At 40.0% G+C, this 24,960-nt stretch overlaps 1 protein-coding gene across 3 annotated transcripts in view; it reads right to left on the bottom strand.

The window, feature by feature from the left end:
• MLLT3 (MLLT3 super elongation complex subunit) overlaps positions 1 to 24,960 on the bottom strand; it is a 285,614-nt gene that overhangs the window by 54,319 nt on the left and 206,335 nt on the right. For all 3 annotated transcript variants that reach the window (XM_065908251.1, XM_065908252.1, XM_065908250.1), the window contains exon 5: positions 16,394 to 17,101. In XM_065908251.1, coding sequence (XP_065764323.1) covers positions 16,394 to 17,101 — 708 coding nt within the window. The remainder of the gene's footprint in view (positions 1 to 16,393; positions 17,102 to 24,960) is intronic.

Here is a 24,960-nt window from a genome sequence, read left to right as displayed (position 1 = left end):
TGCTAGTTAAACAAAGGGTAGAAGAAGAGTTTCTCTTGATAGGTGAGTTCTGGCTGATACTATCCATGAAGAAAGAATGGTGGGATAAAAACACCACCAATTCACAACCCATAATGAACTAATGCATCCTGGGTCCAAGCATCAGTGGGTACTAACCTCACAAAAAAAAGAGATAGTCACTTTAAAGGTCTCCCAATAAAAGAAAACAACTCTGTCCATTAAATAGTCTTGCCCCAAAACCAAAACCAAGACCTAACTTAAATCTGGTCACACCCCTAATTTATAGAAAATACACCACAGAGATACTATCAGCAAAACTCAAACTAAGAAATTTTATAAGGCAAACAATCCATTTCTTTTCCTTGCACTTTTACAGAAAAAAAGAGAGAAGAGAGGATCTACAGACTTGTTGTTTAGTCACTAAGTCTTGTCCAATTCTTCGTGACACTATGGACTGTAGCATGCCATGCTGCCTGGAGAAGCTATAGATTAAAAGTGACCTAAAAGATATTTTTACAAATTACAAAATGTGAGCCTTACTTGGGTCCTCATTCAAACAAACTGTAACAACAAAAAGAAAATTTATGACATTTTGATTCTATTGCAAATTTGCCCAGTGACTATATATTTGATATTAAGAGTTATTAATTTACTCAGATATGATGGTGATATTTTAGTTCTGTTTTTTAAAAGTTCTTATCTTTTAGAGATTCACACTGAAATATCTATGAGTGAATCAATATGACATCTAGGATTTTATTAAGAATTATACTGGGGAAGAGTAGATGATACTACAGTTGAAACAAGAATGGTCATCTGTTAATAACTGCTGAAGCTGAATGAACAGAGAGGCTCATTATACTATTCTGCATATTTTGTGTATATTTGAAATTCTCCATAATAAAAGATTACAAAAAGAGAGAACTTAGTAATTAGCATACATAGGATCTGAGATTTTGAAACGAGATACTCTTTAAAAATAGTGATATTAAAGATATTTTGAAAATGTCCCATAATACCATTTTAACTAGTTGTTTTAGATTCTTTCACATATCTCCTTCCAGAATCTATCTATGTTTTAGATAGTTATATAGAGCAGGGTCTGAGAATGGAAAGAGACAAATAAGCAAGGATTGTCCGGGAAGAGATTAGAGAATAAAAAAGAAACTGGGGGGTGGTAAATTAACGTTGGTAGAGGAAGATCAGTTGTCGGAGGAGACTCACAGAGAATGGTTAGAGGGGTCAGGGCAGATATAACAGCGCCAAGGAATAGAACAGAAAAGCAAGTAAAAAATGCTGGAAAGGTAAAATCCAATGCTTAGAAGATGTTTTCTACATAAGAATCTGGAAGGCACTGGTGACCTTTACTGGTGGCAGCTTTAAGGATAGTTTTTAAAAGCCAGACCACAGTGGGTTGAGGAATAAGCTTTTGAGATGTCTGTCAGAAGGAAAGGAAGTGAAGAGATTATAGTGTGAAGAGCATCAGTGTTAACTGGAGAGCTGGAGGCAGTATGAGAGGCTGGTTGGTGTGAGAGATGCTGCACTCTCTTGATTTCTCTTGTAGAAGAGGCTAAGGAGAACAACAGGACTCAGAGACAGATACAGAAGATACTTAGGGTAGGAGGGAGCAGGACCCAACTCACGTTCTACCTGGTAAGAATAGCAGCTTGTCCAAGGAGAGGCTTCATTTATGCTGCAGGTTTTTAAAGCTCTTTCCATGTTTCTATTATTAAACAATACTAAGGCCTCTGATTTGTCAGATATCTAAATGTGCCATTTTCTGTTTTGTCCATATCGTGATTTATTTTTCCCCTGAAATATACCAAGCCATGATTACTCTGGCTGGTGTCTTCCCCATGACAATCAAGGATGACCAGGGGACAGGTCTATCAAATCTTCCACCAACTCATCTCTGAAATTCCCACTAACACCCTATCCTCACTTAAGACTTGACATGAGGTTTTTCAAGGAAATTCTGCTGAGGATGTGAAATGTAAGGGCCATTCATTCAACAAAGAGATGTAGAGTGAGATTCCGGACCAGGAGGTCTCATGCCTAATGGGTAAAACCACTCATTAGGAAGCAGATAAAAATGTCCAAGTGGAGAAGAGTTTGAGAAAGGGAGTGAAGGATGTGTGAAGGGTTAAAAACTGTTGCAAGTGGACATGACAATGGCACGTCAACTAGGCGCCTACCTCCTGAGGGCCTTTTTGGGAGACAATGAGAGCAACCTGATCTTGGGCAGGTTATGAAACCTCATCTCAAGGTCTCCTCTGCAAAAGACAAGTTGTTAAAGGAAATTTCTAGAGTCTTCCTGCTTTTAAAAATGCTAGGATTTTCTAAAGGGTGAAATAAGTGCTGTATTAAAAATAGATGTTCATGGTTTCCAAATTTGGTCTTACATCTTTAAAAGAGTACATAGTAAGCTGTGGAGGGCTTTCTAAAAAGAGAAGAGAGACAACAAAGCTATTAATATGATGAAGATAAAAAGATGCGTGACGTGGAACACATCACCTCCTTCCTTTAATCCTTAGTTTTTGGGAGAGGAATTTGAGACTCACTGGTCTTACTGTACAATCCAAGCAGGACTGTGCATGGCTTATCTTTAAAAATGGAGAGGAGGGACTTCCAGTGGCTAAGACTCAGTACTCCCAGGGCAGGGGGCCCAGGTTCAATCCCTGGTCAGGGAACTAGATGCCATACGTCACAACTAAGCATGCTGTGACTAAAAAAGATCTCACATACCACAACTAAGACCTGGTACAGCCAAATAAACAAATATTGCTTTAAGTATGAAAAAATAAAAACATAAAAGTGGAGAAGTGATTTGTTGCATGTTTCTGAAAGTTAGTTGCTGGACAGTGAAGGCAAGCTTCATAAGCAAGAGTAAGGCATGACTCTCACCTAAGGTTATCAGATAGCCTAGCACTTTAACATAACCCATGATGGGTTTCCTGACCATCCAGTGATTAAGACTCTGTGCTTCCAATGTAGGGGGTGTGGGTTCGATCCCTGGGAGGGGAACTAAGATCCCACATGCTATGTGCAATGTGGCCAAAAAATAAATAAATAATACATCAAAAGGTCAGCAACAAGTTTGATGTTCACCTTTAATTAAAATAACCCTGGAGAATAATGAGAAAGAGGTGGAAACGTGAAAATAGAGTGAGTACTTTACAACTCTGAAAATGTGTCAGATCACCTCACGCAGAATCTGTCAGATACTAAACATTTTAATCCAGCATGGACTTTCAGCAACACTCTGCTTGACTCACAATATGATCTAAGGTTAGGCCAAGTGGAAAGTGACACCTTAGAAACAGTACTGAAATTAAAAATACATGATGACAATGGATTATAAATCACTATATTCCCAGACCGCAGCTTTGCCTTTTAATCTTTACAAGAACACCTATCAACACCGGGTCTTCATAGAACACTATTAGTAAATTACTAAACAAAAACCTTAAGTCTTGTCTATGACATATTTAAAATTTTTGCATGAATTAATACCTGAGTGGAAGTTTGCATTCATAATCTCATCATTATCATTAAAATCCACATTTTACAGCTTACCACTAGGAAGTTGATTCGGTTTCATTTTTAGATTCCAAGTTGATACTGGAGGGCCATGCCTCCTGTCCTACCTTTCCTGGGCCCAGGATGAGAGCCCAGGGATGGCCATGTTCTAGGACAAGGGAACTCTATATCCCTAATAGTTTCAAAGGATTAGGTCTGGTAGACAGAGTGCCTAAAGAACTATGGGTGGAGGTTCATAACATTGTATAGGAGGTGGTGACCAAAATCATCCCAAGAAAAAGAAATGCCAGAAAGCAAAGTGGTTGTCAAAGGAGGCTTTACAAATAGCTGAGAAAAGAACAGAAGAAAAAGGCAAAGGAGAAAAAGAAAGATATACCCATTTAAATGCAGAGTTGTAGAGAATAGCAAGGAGAGATAAGAAAGGCTTCTTAAGTAAACAATGCAAAGAAATAGAGGAAAACAACAGAATGGGAAAGACCAGAGATCTAATTAAGAAAATTGGAGATACCAAGGGAACATTTCATGCAAAGGTGGGCTCAATAAAGGATAGAAATGGTATGGACCTAACAGAAGCAGAAGATATTAAGAAGAGGTGGCAAGAATACACAGAAGAACTATACAAAAAAGGTCTTAATGACCTGGATAACCATGATGGTGTGGTCACTCACCTAGAACCAAATATCCTGGAGTGAGAAGACACGTGGGCCTTAGGAAGGATCACTATGAGCAAAGCTAGTGGAGGTGATGGAATTCCAGCTAAGCTATTTCAAATCCTAAAAGATAATGCTGTTAAAGTGCTTCACTCAATATGCCAGCAAATTTGGAAAACTCAGCAGTGACCACAGGACTGCAAAACGTTAGCTTTCATTCCAATCTCAAAGAAAGACAGTGCCAAAGAATGTTCAAACTATCATACAATTGTGCTCATTTCACATGCTGGCAAGGTAATGCTCAAAATCCTTCAAGCTAGGCTTCAGCTATATGTGAACTGAGAACTTCCAGATGTACAAGCTGGACTTAGAAGAGGCAGAAGAACTGACCAGAGATCAAATCGCCAACATCTGTTGGATCATAGAAAAAGCAAGAGAATTCTAGAAAAACATCTACTTCTGTTTCATTGACTATGCTAAAGCCTTTGACTGTGAGTACAACCTTAAGACAATACAATGTGGTAGATGGGAGCTCACACAGTCACACTGGCCGTGTCCTAGCCTCTGGTGTAACGTGTAAGAAGAAAGCTAGTGAATCAGTACATCAGTAAGTACCCTTGGATAGACTCTAAAGAACCACCACTTCTCAATATATTCTGCAATTCTACTGCTTTGAAAATGATATAAAGCATGAGTTGATCAGCACTGTGGAAATCAAAGCCAGCTCACTGCACCCATTATTCATAACTAAGAACCCAAGTACTGTGGCTTTGTTGTTGTTTAGTCACTAAGCCATGTCCAAGTCTTTTTGACCCCATGGACTGTAGTACATCAGGCTCCTCCGTCCTCCACTATTTCCTGGAGGTTGCTCAAATTCATGTCCATTGAGTCAGTGACGTCATCCAACCATCTTATCCCCTGCTGCCCCCTTCTCTCTTTGCCTTCAATCTTTCCCAGCATCAGGGTCTTTTCCAATGAGTACATGACTAACAGATTTTACTTCTTATTCCCCGCCTTTCACTGAACTGTGGTACCACTGTCAGGGGGTCAGAGGAAGCCAGAAGGTCAGAGAGTTAATGCTGCTAATTAGGCTTTTTTCTTGAAAAGATTTAATCAGTCTCACAGTGGTTTTAATTTGATGCAATTTCTTTCTTTCTCAATAAGGTGTAATTGATGGTACAGTACATGGGCTTTGGCATGGTTCAGACCTGGATTCAAATTCTAGTCCTGCTGTTTTTCACATAGTAACATGAGGGGGAAAAATCTATCTCACATATTATATAGAATAAATAAGAGGCTGCAGAGTGAAATGTGACCAGGACATGCCTCACGTGAAGTCGAGTTCAATTAAGGTTTCCTTCATTCCTGACAAACCAGTTTGATAAATTAACTTGAGGGATTTGTACGTAAGAGCTCTCTTCATTTCCGGGAAGGTCTACGCAGACTTGTCTACATTTGTCATCAGTTGTTTTTTCTCTCCTCAAGTGGTCTCTTCCAATCAAAAACTGCCTTCTCCAGACTTCCCTGGTGGTGCAGTGGTTAAGGATCTGCCTACCAATCCAGGGGACACGGGTTCAACCCCTGGTCTGGGAAGATCCCACATGCCATGGGGCAACTAAGCCCATGTGCCACAACTCCTGGAGGCCACGAGCCCACACTCAGCAAGAAGAGAAGCCGCCACAATGAGAAGGCCGTGCAAAGCAACGAGACAGCTGCCTCCACTCTCCACAACCAGAGAAAGCCTACACAGCAAGGAAGACCCAGTGTAGCCAAAAAAAGAAAAGAGAAAAAAAAAAAGCCTTTTCCTATCCACCTATCCCTCAACCCCACTAATGCAGGCCTCCTTTCCTTTAAAACTGAGCCTAAACTCCAAGGTTGTACCATCAGTACCACCTACATAAATATTTTCAAATGTCATTAAATAAGACAAATGCAATCAAAGAACACTAAAACCAAACATGTTTAGAAGGAAATGTTTGTAGTTACTCAAGGGGACATGATGATTTTATCATATTTAAAGCAAAAACAGAAGAAGAGTCAGAAAATAAAGCAAGGGTCAACAATTTTATTTTCCAAAAACAGTCCTGTGATTCTAAACACTGAGGTCCTAAACCAGGGCACTCTAGTAATTACTTTACTTATTTACTTAAGTAACATCTGAGGACCCCATACATATATTTTCTTCCCATGACCAAGCAAGTCAAGGAAATTTCCTTTTCTCTGTGTCACCGACTCTGACAATTTCTCCCTATCCCGAGGCCCTCCCATCCCCACCCCCCACGTCTTCGGAATTCAAAGGCAAAGCCTGTTGTCTCCACACACTTCAGTAAATGCTTTTCCATTTTCTTTCACCTAATAGAAGGATCTTTGACTTTATCTGGGAACATCTCACTGTGCGGTCACCTTTAGTGACCTAAAGAAGCCTCTTAGGGGTAATTTTTCTTTGTGGACCTTGACACTGCCTTGAAAGTTTACAGTCATAAATTGTTACCCACTGAGAACAATTTCTCAAACTTGGTTAAATAATTACATAGACACCAAAAGAAAACCACCCTCTACCTAAATCCACTGCATTATCTTGTCTCCTAATTCAAAGAAAGCCCAGTCGATGTTTTGAATACCTTAGAGGGATTATAACATGAAGTTACAAAATGGAACTAGAAGATTCAAAAAGAATCTTCAAACTGGAGGACAGCATTTGTTATTTGGTGGCACCTTCTGGGAAAGCTCAAAATTACAGCTCAGTTCTGTTAAACATAAATTCTCACACAGAAGTAAGGTGGGGAGATTTCTGAGAGCTGGGAACCAGTGCTGATGATGCATTACAGCAATGTTAAAATTCAGAACTATGAGGGTTGGTTTTATTTTAAGTGAATATGTGTATGAAGTGAGAGGTCCCTGGATGTTTCACTGCACATCCCTCAGTTCTGACTGTACATGCCAAACCCACCAATGAAGACAACCTGCCACCTCCTGAAGGCTGTTGGTAGAGCCCAAACAAATGGGTAGGTCAGAGAAACAGGACTCATAAATGGAATAAGAAATACGGTATCAAAGGCTTTCACCAAAACACACACACACACACACACACACACACACACACACACATGAGACTTCCATTGTGGTCCAGTGGTTAAGATTCACGGCAGGAGGCAGGGGTTTTGATCCCCGATTGGAGAACTAAGATCACCCATGCCACACAGAGTTGGCCAACACACAAATAAACACAAAAGACTTTCACAGCAATAATGCGTTTCATGAAGCACATCTCTGTAATCACAATATGAATTCCTGGAACAGCAAGATTTGCTTCACCCCTGAACTCCTCTTGAGTGCATTCTCTACCAAGTAGGATCAATTCTGGTTCTACTTTAAACATGGCAATGTTGGGCAAGTTTCTTAATCTTTGAGTCTCAGTTTCCCCATCTATAAGATGGGAATAATGAGTCTTTCATAGAGTTGTTTTGAGAGTTAAATGAGTTAAAACAAGTGAAGTTCTTAGATGGGTGACTGGCACATAGAAAGCACTGAAGGAAAGTTTAGCTACAAATATCAGGCATCCTGATGACATGGTGAAGCTAGTTGTGCAAATACCACATTGAGTCACATCCTTGACTTTGTGTCTAGATGACAGATGGGACAATGACATAAAAATCACGGGCCCTAGGGTAAGAAACAAGAATGCATTGAATAGGCAAAGCAGCTTCCTTGAAAGAGGCTCAAGAAATTTACTGGGAGAGAGAAAATTCAATACAACCAAGTGAATATGGTGAGTGTTGGCAATTCTTGATGACAACCAACTCTTCAATGATAGGGCCCCCTGTCTGTTCAAGACCCTCAGCTACCTAAGGGCTTCTAAGGAACAATTTAACTTAAAAACTGAAAAACCATTCGGGCATGGTACAGCACCCAAACAAGGAAGAGAAAGAGCCTCTTAGTTTTTTGTTTTATTAAATATTTCCGGTTTAATTGTTTCAAATCCTTTTTGGAATAAATGAGGAATGTGGCTAAACAAAGGACCAGTGGACTGGCTAGGCTGCGCCTCCTCCATCTGATCACATTGAGCACAGACAACAGACAACAACCAACCAAGCATTAGGAAACAGGTCAGGTGCGATGTCTCCTGGCACCCAACAAAGTTCCCTTTCTGCCAATGATGATAAAGAATGTGCCACCCCAGGGCTACATCTACAGAGGAGAAGTACAGGCCTTCAGGTACTGTTTACTTCCAGTTATAATATGCAGAGAATAGGAGTCCAGAACAAGAGAGCACCCCCCTCCCCAGAAGGTCAGGGCAGCCCTTTAATGAATGGCCTCTCCAGCTGCTCACTCACCATCCTTACAGACTTTACAGCTCTTGCATGTGCTGGAATTACAAGTCATTAAAAAGCCACTTTGAAAGCACAATAAAGACCTTCTTCTCTGACTGCCACAACGTTCCATCACATAAAAACCTGAGGCCAACGCTTCAGCAGCAGGACATTTACTGCCAGCTCCAGACAGCGTAAGCGGGGCAGGGGCCAGGGCGGGGCCAGAGGAAATGAGGCACCACAAAAGCGGGGGTGGGGGGGGGGTGCAGGGAGGAGAGTTTCTTTTTCCTTCTCCTTCCTTTTTCTCTTTCCAAAGAAACTTTCTGCTAAGCTGGTTTGAAGTCTTTACTCTGTATCTGAACCACCAACCACCCTCGGGAAAACCCACTCCATCTGATGAGATTTCATTGTTCTTTGTCAAGATTTTATCTAAGAAAACACTCTGGTAAGCCAAACTATCAAGATATGATTAAAATTTCATTTCTCACACTGCCAAATGTAGTCTGCCCATTTACAAGGAAATGTAGTCTGCCCATTTACAAGGAAACATAATGAAAACTTTTAACTTCTGTACTTTTAAATTATGATTAAATCTCTACAAAGCAAGATTTAAAAAAAAAGTGAAGGCAATGATAAGGAAATTACTACCATAACTGACTCTGATCATAAATGGTTATTTTGATTTTCTTTTACTGTTTTTCCCCCTTTTCTGCTATGAATACCAAACTTCCTCCTATCACAAAACAGCATCAACTCAACAAACTTCCCTTCAGAAGCAGAGTTACATGAAAAAGAAAAACTAGGGAACTACAGTTAAAGGATTTGTTTTTATTCTAAATTAACGTTTCAACAGGTTAATGAAAAACAGAATTACAAACTTTTAGTTGACCCAGATACACTCAGATTCTTACTCTTTCTTGCTGCTAAAGTGTCAGTTACTAGTAAGAACAATCACTTGCCACAAGTGACCATTACGGCTACAAAAAGGTGAATTCTTCAACCAAGAACAGCTTTACTCTAATGGAATTACCTAAGTTCTTAAATGCAAAATATTTTTAATGCTGACATTTATACACACGACAAAAACAGGCCCTTATCATGTTTTTGGTCTTTGCTAAATGCTCACCCACTATAAAAACAGTCCTTCTGCCTCCCTCCCCACCCTCCCAGCTTCCACCTCCCAAATTCCATAAAGGAAAATTATTGATGAACTTTCATGTGACAATATTAGGTTTCTTTATAAAATGAGAAGCATTTCAGGAATTTCAGATCCTATTTTAAAATTACTCTTTCAAAAATAAAATAAAATAAAATTACTCTTTCAGTCATATTAATAGTAAGCCAAATATAATTGTTTCTTAGGATGTCTTCTTTTTAGTAATAGCAATAAAAAAAATCTACCAAGTGCCTACCAATGCAGTACTAAGTAAGCCCTAGCCCTTCATTTCATTTAATTAAAAGCTAAAAAGATCCTGGGTAACTTTGGCTTAACTTCTGATTTGATACTGAGATTCCCTGTCCTGTATGTTTCCAGTTACCATATTACACATGCACATCACTATCAAGGCCATATACCTCCTCAATGCAAAATCCAGGGCAAAGTGACATATATTTCAAGTGCTTTTTCCCCTTTAAAACATTTAACCCACACTTGAAAAAGTACACTAGAATTCTAAAGTATTTCTGAATATAAAAAAATCTTCTTCAAAGCTATAGGTAATAAGGACTGACAGAAGCCAAATCATGGAACAATAGCTCATAACATTTTTTTGGTTAGTGTGTTAAGTGCTTTACTTAAATTGACTATTTTCACAATAATCCTGAAAAGTAAAGGCAAGATCTCTATCACAAAAAAAGAAAAGAAAATTAGAAATACAGAAGGTCAAATTATTTGCCCAAATTACTGGTGGAGCTGGGAATCAAAACACAGCTAATCTGACTCACAGATTTAGAGAACAAATTCACAGTTGCCAGAGGGGAAGAACAGGGGAGAGGGATAGTTAGGGAGTTTGGGATGGATGTGTACACACCCCTATGTTTAAAATGAATAACCAACAAGGACCTACTGTATGGCACAGGGAACTCTGCTCAATGTTATGTGACAGCCTAGAGGGGAGAGGAGTTTGGGGGAGAATGGATACATGTGCATATATGGCTTGAGTCCCTTTACTGTCTACCCAAAACTATCACAACACTGTTAATTGGCTATACTCCAATACAAAATAAAAAGCTGATTAAAACAACAACAACAACAACAAAAACAGCCTGTCTGACACCAGAGTGCAGACTCCTAATTACTTGATTACTACCTCCCCACCCACATGCACATAAACAAATAAATGGTTCCTCAAAAATCATACAGGCATATAAACCAAGGATGCACTTCTTTTTTCTCTGAGTACTCACACACAAAGTATACAAAAATCAGGGACTTCTCCGGTGGTCTAGTGGTTAAGAATCCACCTTCTAATGCAGGGGACGTGAGCTCAATCTCTGGTAGGGAAACTAAGATTCTACATGCCATAGAGCAACTAAGCCCACAAACTGCAAATTTCTGAGTGCATGCCACAAATGGAGAGGCTGTGCTCTGCAACAAAAGACCTCACGTGTTGCAGCTAAGACCCAATACAGCCAAATAAATAAATAAGTAAATATATATATTTTAAAAAACCAAAGTATATAAAAATCATAACCAAGAAACATACGAAGAGAATCAAACGAAGAAACATATGAATCAACAATCTAAGCTTCCTAACCCATCTTAACAGCATTGATTTTTATTTTTTATATAAAACCCAAATCTAACTTAATTATTGAAAAGCTTCTTTTACAAAATTCTTCCTTTTAATTCTGGAGAAGGAAATGGCAACCCACTCCAGTTCTCTTGCCTATAAAATTCCATGAACGGAGGAGCCTGGTGTCCATGGGGTCGCAAAGATATGACTGAACAACTTCACTTTCATTTCCTTTTAATCCTAACTATCCTGTGCCAAGACAAGATACTTTCTTTACAGATATACCAGATGAATAATCTTTTTCCCCTGGACCTTCCCAATTCTTCATACTTGGTTCAATTTCCTTTTGTGTCCTTCTACTGTTCCCAAAGTCCATGATCTCTGCCTGCTATGTGCAAAATTACCCTCTACCCAGCCCTCCACCAATGAACATAAATCTGACTGATGTTCAAATAATGAAGCCGGAAAGGTCCTCAGACAGATCAGGTCATCTGATCCTACTTAACTCAGATGCAGAAGGCTCACCTAGGAAAATGGGAATGGTGTCCTTGAAGGTGGGTCTGTCCCAAGCTATCCAATTAATTGCTTGCCAAGGGGTAGCTTAGTGCTCTCCATTACAATTGCTTCCTGTTCCTTTGGTCTTAACCACAGAAGGGTCACCAGGTAGCAGAAAGGCCAAACACAAGCTACCTTAACCAGTGGAGAAAGGGAATTTCAACCCTCTTTTATCCTCCTTTGCACACATAAAGTCTTTTGGACCCTGGCTTACTTCAAACAACTTATAGTCAATTCTTCTCTGTTCTACCACCTATATTTAGAATATTAAACCAATAGCAGCAACAATAAAAGCACTACTAGAAAACCAATAAAGAAAGTACAGTTGTTGGATTTATACCTAAATAACCCCAAAATGAAGCAAAGGCTAACAGAGTTTTGCCAAAAGGGCACACTGATCATAGCAAACACCCTCTTCCAACAATACAAGAGACAACTCTACACATGGACATCACCAGATGGCCAATACCAAAATCAGATTATATTCTTTGCAGCTGAGGATGGAGAAGCTCTCTACAGTCAGCAAAAACAAGACTGGGAGCTGACTGTAGCTCAGATCATGAACTCCTTATTGCAAAACTCAGACATTAATTGATGAAATCAGGGAAAACCACTAGACCATTCAGGTATGACCTAAATCAAATCCCTTCAATTATACAGCAGAAGTGACAGATTCAAGGGATTAGATCTGATAGACACAGTGCCTGAAGAACTATGGACAGAGGTTCGTAACATTGTACAGGAGGAGGTGATCAAAACCATCCCCCAGAAAAAGAAATGCAAAAAGGCAAAATGGTTGTCTGAGGAGGCCTTACAAATAGCTGAGAAAAGAAGAGAAGTGAAAGGCAAAGGAGAAAGGAAAGATATATCCATCTGAACGCAGAGTTCCAAAGAATAGCAAGGAGAGATAAGAAAGCCTTCCTCAGTGATCAATGCATAGAAATAGAGGAAAACAATAGAATGGAAAAGACTAGAGAACTCTACAAGAAAATTAGACATACCAAGGGAACATTTCAAGCAAGCAAGAGAGTTCCAGAAAAACATCTACTTCTGCTTTATTGACCATGCCAAAGTCTTTGACTGTGTGAATCTCAGTGAACTGTGGAAAATTCTTAAAGAGATGGGTATACCAGACCACCTTAACCTGCCTTCTGAGAAATCTTTATGCAGGTCAAAGAACAAGTTAGAACCAGACATGGAATGACGGACTGGTTCCAAATTGGGAAAGGAGTATGTCAAGGCTGTAAATTGTCACCCTGCTTATTTAACTTATATGCAGAGTACATCATGTGAAATGCCAAGCTGGATGAAGCACAAGCTGGAATCAATATTGCAGGGAGAAATATCAATAACCTCAGATATGCAGATGAAACCACTCTATTTTTAGTATATGTGCTGCCGAAGCGAGCACCAGATGACACCACCCTTATGGCAGAAAGCAAAGAGGAACTAAAGAGCCTCTTGATGAAAGTGAAAGAGCAGAGAGAAAAGGTTGGCTTAAAACTCAACTTTCAAAAAACGAGGATCATAGCATCTGGTTCCATCACTTCGTGGCAAATAGGTGGGGAAACAATGGAAACAGGGACTGACTTTATTTCCTTGGGCTCCAAAATCACTGCAGATGGTGACTGCAGCCGTGAAATTAAAAGATGCTTGTTCCTTGGAAGAATAGCTATGACAAACCTAGGCAGATATTAAAAAGCAGAGAAATTATTTGCCAACAAAAGTCCATCTAGTTAAAGCTATGGCTTTTCCAGTAGTCATGTATGGATGTGAGAGCTGGACCATAAAAAAAGCTGAGCATGAAAGAATTGATCCTTTTAACTGGGTTGTTGGAGAAGACTCTTGAGAGTCCCTTGGACTGCAAGGAGGTCAAACCAGTCAATCCTTAAGGAAATCAGTCTTGAATATTCATTGGAAGGACCGATGCTGAAGCTGAAACTCCAATACTTGGGCCACCTGATGCAAAGAACTGACTCATTGGAAAAGAACCTGATGATGCTGGGAAAGATCAAAGGCAGGAGGGGAAGGGGACGACAGAGGATGAGATGGTTGGCTGGCATCACTAACTGAATGGACATGAGTTTGAGCAAACTCTGGGAGTTGGTGACGGACAGGGAAGTCTGGCATATTGCAGTCCTTGGGCTTGCAAAGAGTCGGACACAATTCAGCGACTCAATTTAACTGAATACCCAAAAGTCTTTAGAGGCTTTCCTTGTAATGATATGCAAACTACTACAAAAACCCCCATTACAGTCACTGGATAGGTGGCTCTAATATGTCATGAACCATCTTACAAATTTCCTATCTACCAAATGGAATTACAACTCTAACTCTTCATTCCAGAAGGTTTTTCAAGATAATGCTTTGGATAAATTTATCAAGTTGAACATGAAATTTAGGAAAAGTTGTATCTTTAAAATTACATATGAAAGGGAGGGGGCAAGAATCAAACAAAACTAAGAAACACAGAGTTAGCTAAAGAGGAAGATCATTTGTGATAACTTCATGTAGAAAGTTCATTCAACAGTGCTTTATGGGGACTTCCCTGGTGGTGTAGTGGTTAAGATCTGCCTTCCAATCCAGGGGACATGGGCGCAATCCCTGTCAGGAAACTAAAAACCCACATCCTGCAGGGCCACTAAGCCCAAGTGGCAACTACTGAGACTGTGCTCTAGAGCCCGAAAGCTGCAACTACTGAAGCCCGAGAGCCACAACCAAGATTCAATGCAACCAAATAAGTAAGGATTTTTTTTTTAAGTGTTTTATTAATGTTATTTGGTCTTCTCACAAATCAGTAAATATTCAAGAAAGGTGCATTTCAAAATTTTGATGATGACCTACTACTGTAAGAAATACACACACAGTCTCTGAAATAAAAATTTCACAAACCATTACTTACCCATACTAGTTACAATATATTCTTATTTCCTTTTTTAATGCTGGTGATGACAGGCTAAATTGATTTCATGGCTCACTAGTAAATCACAAACCACAACTGGAAAACCTCTGCTCTAGAAGAACTACAACAGGACAGAATATGGAGCGACAAAGTTGCTAAACTTGACGATCTTGATAGACTGGTCACACCCCAACAGCATCAACGAGCATTTCAGAGTGACTTGAAATAAAAGTCAAACATACCAAAAAAGTTCTGTATTGAGAGCAAGTTGTGAATTAAGAGGAGAGGAATAAAGCAAAGGAGGAAAAATAAATGCTTGTGAAATCTATTGCTTTCATCTCCATTTCACAAATGATCACTTTAAGGCCTTTACCAAACACTGGAACAGACTGCCCCATCTCCAGTGTTTTATATGCTACTCTGCCCCTAATCTGATTTAAAATTTTGACATGAGCTCAAAATACTCTACAGAGTGTAGGGAGGACGGAGGTGGTCTCTTGATCTGATGCCATGTCTTAATCCTGGCTGCCTTTCTACCCAGACCAGTGCAAATGGAGAATCTGCTAAGGCCTCCTAGCCCTTGCCAGCCTTTGAGGTAGGAACTTTAGTGTAGCCTCTCTATGTAACAGAAAGAGAAGTATTCTAAACTGATCGGCGATTTTTAGCCAGAAGTCTTCCCTGACCATTGTCTAGAAATACCGACAACTCAAAGAGATTAGTGGGACCAATCATGACTGATAAGTAACAGGAGAGGGCCAAAGTTAGAGAAAAATGGGAAGTGAGGAAGAGATAACTTCATAGTAAATAATGTTCAGTCTCCAGAAATAGAAAGGGATAACTAACAGTACTGTCACTAAAAATGTAGTATCTCCTACATTGGAAGGAGGTTAGAATAGATAACCTGAAATTCCTTTCCAACTCTAAGAAATCTGTAATTGTAAGTTTAAGTTTTAGCATCAAATAATATTTTGGGGGATTATTAGATGGCTAGATATTCTTTAAGGAACACACAAAAGACAATACTACCCATCAGCAAACCTTTTAATGAAGATTATACACTGCCCCTTTCCAAACGGGCAGTTATATTATTGGGGGGGAAAATTAAACATTTCATTTTCAAAATACCATTATCTGGTTTCATGACATACATATACATCAAAAAGTATCAAATCACACATTTAAAATATGTAGTATATTGTTATAAAAATTTTGCCTCAATAAAAGTACTAAAAAAAATACTATCACCAATTTTTAGTCTACGTAAACAAATTACATGATTCTATTGAACAAAAAGGTCAACACAGTAACTGCACCCTAATATTTTGTTTCTTTTTAAAATTTTCTTTCTGATGTATTCTAGTTGCACTGCATTTTTCTTACTTTCCTAAATCCAGTCACTGAAAAGCATAGCAACTAAGTCCTGATGAGCATCTAGATTTTTCAGCTGCTATTCAAATGACCCGTTATTATACTATGGAATATATCTTTCCTTAAACAACTTAAATCATAGCCTACACATCTGGAGACTCCTTAATGATTTCATTTCCTTCTTTCCATTGGTCAAGGAAATTCATTTCTAGGCCGTGTCTCCTTTCTTGCTACCATTTTACGGTGCAAGTGTCATTTTTCTTCCTCCATCTTTATCCTGAAGCTATCAAAAAACTAACAAGGAAAAGGAGAAAAAACAAGCAGACTACTCACATCAGACTTAGAGGACATATTCTCTTCCACGTCGGAATCATTGGGATCCACAATATCATCAAATGGCGGTAAAGTTGATTTCTTCTTCTCTGACGTCTCACTTTCAATTTTGACCTTTCCCATCTTGACATGAGATTTATCTTTTATCTGTTTTTTATCAGCAGAGCAAGTGAGTATCAGTGGCGGGGCGCTAGAAAAACTTTTAAATAAAGCCTCTGAGCTACTCTTTTTCCTCTTTTTGGCTGAGAGTTCTTCAGAATCTGAAATGGGGGGTCTTTTACTAGGAGCCTTCTTATCTTGCTGTCCACTGGTGATCGTGAGTAAGTTACTGTCGGGTTTTGGCTCTTTTGACATGGGTTTCGGTTCCTTGAAGGCCATCTTAGGAACGATTTTTTCTTCTTTCAGTGGTTTATTTTCTTTGGGTTTCTTAGAGGATTCTTTGGAAGATTTGTTGTGATCCCTGGAAGGTTCTTTGAAGGCACTTTTATGTTCTCTGGAGTCTTTAGAAGGTTTTTCCTTGTGCTCCTTCATTAATTTGTGAGGCTTGGAAAAACTGGCGCTGCTGCTGCTGCTACTGCTGCTGCTACTGCTGCTGCTGCTGCTGCTACTGCTGCTGCTGCTGCTGCTACTGCTGCTGCTGCTGCTGCTGCTGCTGCTACAACTGCTGCTGCTGCTGCTGCTGCTGGTATGGATGCTCCTGTTAGGATCCTGCAGAAAGGTGCGAAGCAAAGCAGACTCTCAACATGAAACGTCAATGAAGGCTAAACACCAGTCCCCTTGCACTCCAGCTCCTCAAAATGATCCTCTGCTGAACGCTCCCAAATGCATTTTAATACAACCCGACAACCACCATAGAACAGGTGGGAGTAGGGTATGCAAGCAACAGTGAGTGCGGGCAACCGTGATCAAGGAATTTAATGAGGCAAGTTGATTTCTCAATCATGACAAGCATGGCGTTCTGAACATTTCAATTCAACAAATGTTCGCTTCATGCTTGTCCTAGACGCGACAAGGCTGGGTAACACATGGCCCCCGCTCTTCATAACTATGACACGTCTATGATGAATAGCTAGCTGTTTTGGAGCCACCTATAAAGGGCTATGATGACAAAAGGAAGAGAGGGAATTAATTCTGTGGAGGGATGGAGACAAGAATAATTCAGAGATGTGTGGAGAATTAACACCTCGGTTAGGTCCTCAAGGATAAGCAGGTAATTTCTAGAAATATGAGAATGAAAAGGTACATGGAGACCATGGATTATAATGAACTAAAATAACTAAAACAGATTATATTTAGGGAGTGGCATGCAACTACAGCAAAGATTGAAAAGGAGGTGGGAAAAACAGCCAAAGGTCACATACTGAAGTAGATAATATTACATTTTAATAACTTTTTAATATGAAGAATCACAAGACCTCAAAAAGAAATAAAATAATTCTCAATTTTAAATAAAGAGCAATTTTTTTCTAACCAAAATTCTTCAGTTAAGGAATACGTCTCCCATCCACTAGCAACAACAAAACCAAAAAAAAGGAAGAAAAATAAAAGGAAAGGAAAGAAAAACCTAAAAGAACAAAGATTTCAGGCTTTCGTTCAAGATGGAGGAGTAGAAAGACGTGTACTCATCACTTCCTGTGAGAGCACCAAATTCACAACTAGCTGTTGAATAACCATCGACAGGAGAATGCTAGAACTCACCAAGAAAAGATACCCCACAACCAAAGACAAAGAAGAAGCTATAGTGAGATGGTAGGAGGGGCACAATGATGATAAAATCAAATCCCAAATCTGCTGGGTAGGTGACCCACAAACTGGAAAACAATAATACCAGGGAAGTTTTCCCACTGTTGTGAAGGTTCTAAACCCCACATCAGGCTTTCCAGACTAGGGATCCCACAAAGAGACTGGGAATCCCTAGGGAATCTGCCCTTGCAGGTCAGAGGGATTTGATTATAGGACTTCCACAAGACTGGAGGAAACAGAGATTCCGGTCTTGGAGGGCACAAACAAAATCTTGTGCACACCAGGACCGAGAGGAAAGAAGCAGAGACCCCACAGGAGACTGAATCAAAACCACCTGCTAGTGTTGGAGGGTCTCTGGTGGAGGTGTGATTGGCCGGGGTTCACCACAAAGACGGAGGTCCTGGCAGCATCAGTCCTGGAAGGTCCCCCTTGGTGTAAACCCTCTTGAGGTTCACAGTTAACCCTACCACAGTTAACCACAGACCCCAGGGCTGGCTTGCCTCAGACCAAACAGCTCAACCCTATCCATCAGCAGATAACTGGATTAAAGCTTTCCTGAGAAAGATCCTGCCCACCAGACCAAGACCCAGTTTTTCCCACCATCAATTCCTCTCATCCAGATGCCTACATAAGCCTCTTAGCCTCCTCCATCAGAGGGCAGACAGAAGAAGCAAGAAGAATCACAACCCCACAGCAGCTAGAACAAAAACCATATTACAGAAAGTTAATCAGAATGAAAAAGCAGAAAGTTATGTCCCAGATGAAGGGACAAGATCAAACTCCGGAAAAACAACTAAATGAACTGGAGATAGGCAACCTTCCAGAAAAATAATTCAGAATAATGATAGTGAAGATGATTTAGGACCTTGCGAAAATAATGGAAAAGATGCGAGAAATGTTTACCAAAGACCTACAAGAACTAAAGAACAAAAAGAGATGAATAATACACTAGAAAGAATCCTCAGTAGAGTAACCGAGGCAGAAGAACAGATTAATGACCTGGAGGACAGAATGGGGAAATCACTGCTACAGGACAGAATATAGACAAAGAGAAAAACAAACAAAAAAATGAAAATAGCCTAAGAGACCTCTGAGACAACATTAAATGCACCAACATTCACATTATAGGGGTTCCAGAAGGAGGAGAAAGAGTAAGGATCTGAGAAAATATTTGAAGAGATAATATCTGAAAACTTTGCTAACATGGGAAAGGAAAGAGTCAACCAAGCCCAGTAAGCACAGAGAGATCCAGGCAGGATAAACCCAAGGAGGAACACACCAAGACATACAGTAATCAAACTGACAAAAATTAAAGACAAAGATAAATTATTAAAAACAACAAGGGAAAAATGACAAATGACATACAAGGGAATTCTCATCAGGTTATCAGCTGATTTCCCAACAGAAACTCTACAAACCAGAAGGGAACGGCATGATATATTTAAAATGATGAAAGGGAAGAAACTACAACCAAGAATACTCTACCCAGCAAGACTCTCCTTATTAGATGGAGAAGTCAAAAACTTTCCAGTCAAGCAAAAGTTAAGAGAATTCAGCACCACTAAACGTTTTACAATGAATGCTAAAGGAACTTCTCTAAGCAGAAAACACAAGACAAGGAAAAGACCAACAGGAAATAAAGCCAAAACAATTAAGAAAATGGTAATAAGATCATACATATCAATTATTACCTTAATATAAATGGATTAACTGCACCAACCAAAAGACACAGACTTGACTGTGGAAAGGAAAACATGTATATTTCTGCACTTCTACTTACCACAACACTCTGCTTGACCTCCAAAATCATATGTAACTATTTTATATTGTCAGGCTAATCATGTTGCCATCATGGCTTGCAAATGTAATTATCTTTTTTTTTGGTTTGGCTATTGATTGTGAAAACAGATAAACATCTTTTACCATTGTGATTATGTAACTATTACTCATTTAATACTACTGCATCATGATTGGTCAACAGAAAAATAATAGAATTCTATCTATTCTACCAAAACTACCATTTAATAGAAAAACCTGTAATCACTTTTTAAAATCCAGATGCATATCAGAATTACCTCGGCAAATTTGAAAATACAAATGCCCATGTATTACTTTTTTTCTCCAAAGCTCCAGATGTTTCTAATGAGCAGCCATGTTTAAAAACAACTGGACTATATGATGATCTTTTACTTTTGTCTGCTTTGTCTCACTTTTTCTAGTTCATATTCAGTGCTCCCATTTAATTTAGTTTGTTTTCCAATTTCTCCATCTCTTCCTTTTTTTTCTTTTTTGATATTCTTTCTCAAGCTTTTATCAGCATAATAGAAAAGCTTTTCTATACATATATATAATATGTATAATATATATATTTTAGAAAACCTATGGACTTTTTTGCCTAACTAAAAATTTATGACATTTTGATTCCATTTGTTTGACTTAGTATGAATACAATGCTAGATTTCTAATTAAAAACATAGATATAGACCTATACATAGAAAACTATAAAACACTGATGAAAGAAATCAAAGAGGACACAAACAGATGGAGAAACATACCATGTTCATGGATTGGAAGAATCAATATTGTGAAAATGGCTATACTACCCAAAGCAATCTATAGATTCAATGCAATCCCTATCAAGCTACCAACAGTATTTTTCACAGAACTAGAACAATTAATTTCACAATTTGTATGGAAATACAAAAATCCTTGAATAGCCAAAGTAATCTTGAGAAAGAAGAATGGAATTGGAGGAATCAACCTGCCTGACTTCAGGCTCTACTACAAAGCCACAGTCATCAAGACAGTATGGTACTGGCACAAAGACAGAAATATAGATCAATGGAACAGAATAGAAATAGAAAGCCCAGAGATAAATCCACGAATTTATTATCTTTGACAAAGGAGGCAAGGATATACAATGGAAAAAAGACAACCTCTTTAACAAGTGGTGCTGGGAAAACTGGTCAACCACTTGTAAAAGAATGAAACTAGAACACTTTCTAACACCATACACAAAAATAAACTCAAAATGGATTAAAGATCTAAATGTAAGACCAGAAACTATAAAACTCCTAGAGGGGAACATAGGCAAAACACTCTCTGACATGAACCACAGCAGGATCCTCTATGACCCACCTCCCAGAATATTGGAAATAAAAGCAAAAATAAACAAATGGGACCTAGTGAAACTTAAAAGCTTTTGCACAACAAAGGAAACTATAAGCAAGGTGAAAAGACAGCTCTCAGATTGGGAGAAAATAATAGCAAATGAAGCAACAGACAAAGGATTAATCTCAAAAATACACAAGCAGAGGAGGAGCCAAGATGGCGGAGGAGTAGGACGGAGAGACCACTTTCTCTCCTAGAAATTCATCAAAAAAATAACTGAACGCAGAGCAAACTTCACAAAACAACTTCTGATCGCTAGCTGAGGTCATCAGGCGCCCAGAAAAGCAGCCCATTGTCTTCGAAAGGAGGTAGGACAAAATATAAAAGATAAAAAGCGAAACAAAAGAGCTAAGGACTGAGATCCGTCCTGGGAAGGGACTTAATAGAGGACGTTCCCAGACACCGGGAAACCCTCGCACTGGCGGGCCGGGGGGAAGTGTTGGAATCTCAAGAGTTTGAATCTGACTGGGAGGGATAGAATAAATAAAACCCACAGATTACGAGCCTAAAAGCAACTCCCAGCAGAAAAGTACCCCAGACGCCCGCATCCGCAACCAGCAAGTGGGGGCGGAACGGAGAGGAGCGGGCGGCATTACTTGGGGCTGGATCCGGGCCTGAGCGCCCTGAGGACAATCGGAGGGAGCGTTTGTGAGTTGCCAGCTTGAACTGTGGGAGAGCAAAGAGAGAGAGAAAACTAACCGGCCCGAACACACTGCCGGCCGTTCGCAGAACAAAGGGACCGAGATTCTGGGCGACCGAAGTCCGCCGGGAGGGTCGCGGCGAGACGGAGGGCGCGGGCGGCCGACCGGCGCGGGCGGGAACTGGGGCTGGGGACGCGGAGGGCAGAGGGCGCGCACGCCCGACTGGCGCCGGCGGGGACTGAGACTGGGACCGCGCGGGGCAGAGGACGCGCCGCACCCGGGGAGAGAGCGCCCGTCAAGCGCCTGGCTGCCTGGGCCGCTCGGGCGGCGTGGGGACGGAGCGCGGGCCCGGCTTTGTGTGCCGCGCTTTTGTGAATCGCCCGAGGGCTGGAGCCGCGCGCGCATCGTGGCGCGCGCTTCAGACAGAAGAGCCTGGAGCCTGAGCAGCGCAGACCGAGAAAAGAGCGCAAGCCTCTCCCGGGAGCGCCGGCCCCTCCCCGCACAGCCCCTCCCCGCACGGCCCCTCTCCGCACAGCCTCTCCCCGCACAGCCCCTCCCCGCAGCGCGACGGAACTAGCTACCTGAATAAGAATCCACCTCCGCCCCCTGTGTCAGGGCGGAAATTAGGCGCGGAAGAGAGACCGGCAACAGAACCCAAATAAAGGGAACCGCTTCAGAAGGGACCGGTGCAACAGATTAAAATCCCTGAAGAAACCACCGACTGACTACACCGGAAGGGCCTGTAGATATCGAGAAGTGTAAGCTGGAACGAGGAGCTATCTGAAGCTGAGCCGAACCCACACTGACCGCAACAGCTCCAGAGAAATTCCTAGATATATTTTTTCTTTTTCTTTTCTTTTCTTTTTTTTTTAAGTAAGGAAAAAAAAAAATTTTTTTTTTCTTTTTTCTTGGTTCTCTTTTATTTTCCTTTAAAAATTCCTTATTACTCCCCCATTACTCCTTAACTTTCATAGATTTTTACGATTTTTTTTAATTAGGCAAAACAATTTTTTTTCTTTCTTTTTTCTTTTTTTTTCTTTTTCTTCTTTTTTTCTGTTCTTTTTTCTTCTTCTCTTCTATTTTCTTTTTCTTTTTCTCTTATTTCTTTTAAAGCCCTCTAGCACTCCTTTTACTGCGCCTTAATTTTCATTTTCAATCCACTATAACCTTACAGAAGAAAGGGGAAAAAAAAAAAAAAAAGAAGAAGAGAAGCCCTATTTTTATACCAAACTTCATATATATTTCTAAAATTTCTTTTGTGTGTTTTGGTTTTTGTTTTTAATATAGTATTTTTAAGAGTCTAACCTCTACTCTAGATTTTTAATTTTTGTTTTTCAGTATATGATATAAATTGTGAACATTTAAGAATCCAATATTCAGCTCCCATTTTTATTCACGAATGTGTTGATTATTCTCTCCCAATCTTGACTCTGTTTTCTACCTCAGAACACCTCTATTTCCTCCTTTCCCCTTCTCTTCCCAATCCAATTCTGTGAATCTTTGTGGGTGTCTGGGCTACGGAGAACACTCTGGGATCAGACAACTTCGTAGATCTGTCTCTCTCCTCTTGAGTCCCCCTCTTTCTCCTCCTGCCCATCTCTATCTCCCTCCTCCCTCTCCTCTTCTCCATGTAACTCGGTGAACCTCTCTGGGTATCCCTAACGGGGGAGAAACTTTCCACTATTAACAAAGAAGTTTTATTATCAGTGCTGTATAGTTGGAGAAGTCCTGAGACTACAGGAAGAATAAAACTGAAATCCAGAAGCAGGAGACTTAAGCCCAAAACCTGAGAACACCAGAAAACTCCTGACTACATGGATCTTTAAGTAATAAGTGACCGTACAAAAGCCTCCATACCTGCACCGAAACCAACCACCACCCAAGAGCCAATAAGTTTTAGAGCACGACATACCACGCAAATTCTCCAGCAACGCAGGAACATTGCCCTGAACGTCAACATACAGACAGCCCAAGGTCACACCTAACACATAGACCCATCTCAAAACTCATTACTGGGCACTCCATTGCTATCCAAAGAGAAGAAATCAAGATCCGCACACCAGAACACTGACGCAAGCTTCGCTAATCAGGAAACCTTGACAAGCCAATCGTCTAACCCCACCCACTGGGTAAAACCTCCACAATAAAAGGAACCACAGACCTGCAGAATACAGAAAGCCCACTCCAGACACAGCAATCTAAACAAGATGAAAAGACAGAGAAATACCCAACAGGTAAAGGAACATGAAAAAAGCCCACCAAGTCAAACAAAAGAGGAGGAGATAGGGAATCTACCTGAAAAAGAATTTAGAATAATGATAATAAAAATGATCCAAAATCTTGAAAGCAAAATGGAGGTACAGATAAATAGCCTGGAGACAAAGATTGAAAAGATGCAAGAAATGTTTAATAAAGATCTAGAAGAAATAAAAAAGAGTCAATTAAAAATGAATAATGCAATGAATGAGATCAAAAACACTCTGGAGGGAACCAAGAGTAGAATAACGGAGACAGAAGATAGGATAAGTGAGGTAGAAGATAAAATGGTGGAAATAAATGAAGCAGAGAGGAAAAAAGAAAAAAGGATCAAAAGAAATGAGGACAACCTCAGGGACCTCTGGGACAATGTGAAACGCCCCAACATTCGAATCATAGGAGTCCCAGAAGAAGAAGACAAGAAGAAAGGCCATGAGAAAATACTCGAGGAGATAATAGCTGAGAACTTCCCTAAACTGGGGAAGGAAATAGCCACCCAAGTCCAAGAAACCCAGAGAGTCCCAAACAGGATAAACCCAAGGCGAAACACCCCAAGACACATATTAATCAAATTAACAAAGATCAAACACAAAGAACAAATACTAAAAGCAGCAAGGGAGAAACAACAAATAACACACAAAGGGATTCCTATAAGGATAACAGCTGACCTATCAATAGAAACCCTCCAGGCCAGAAGGGAATGGCAGGACATACTGAAAGTAATGAAAGAGAATAACCTACAACCTAGATTACTGT

This window comes from Muntiacus reevesi, chromosome 17 (genome assembly GCF_963930625.1).
Source record: "Muntiacus reevesi chromosome 17, mMunRee1.1, whole genome shotgun sequence".
Lineage (NCBI taxonomy): Eukaryota > Metazoa > Chordata > Mammalia > Artiodactyla > Cervidae > Muntiacus > Muntiacus reevesi.
Note: the sequence above shows the minus strand (reverse complement) of the source record. Positions and strands in the feature narration are given on the sequence as shown.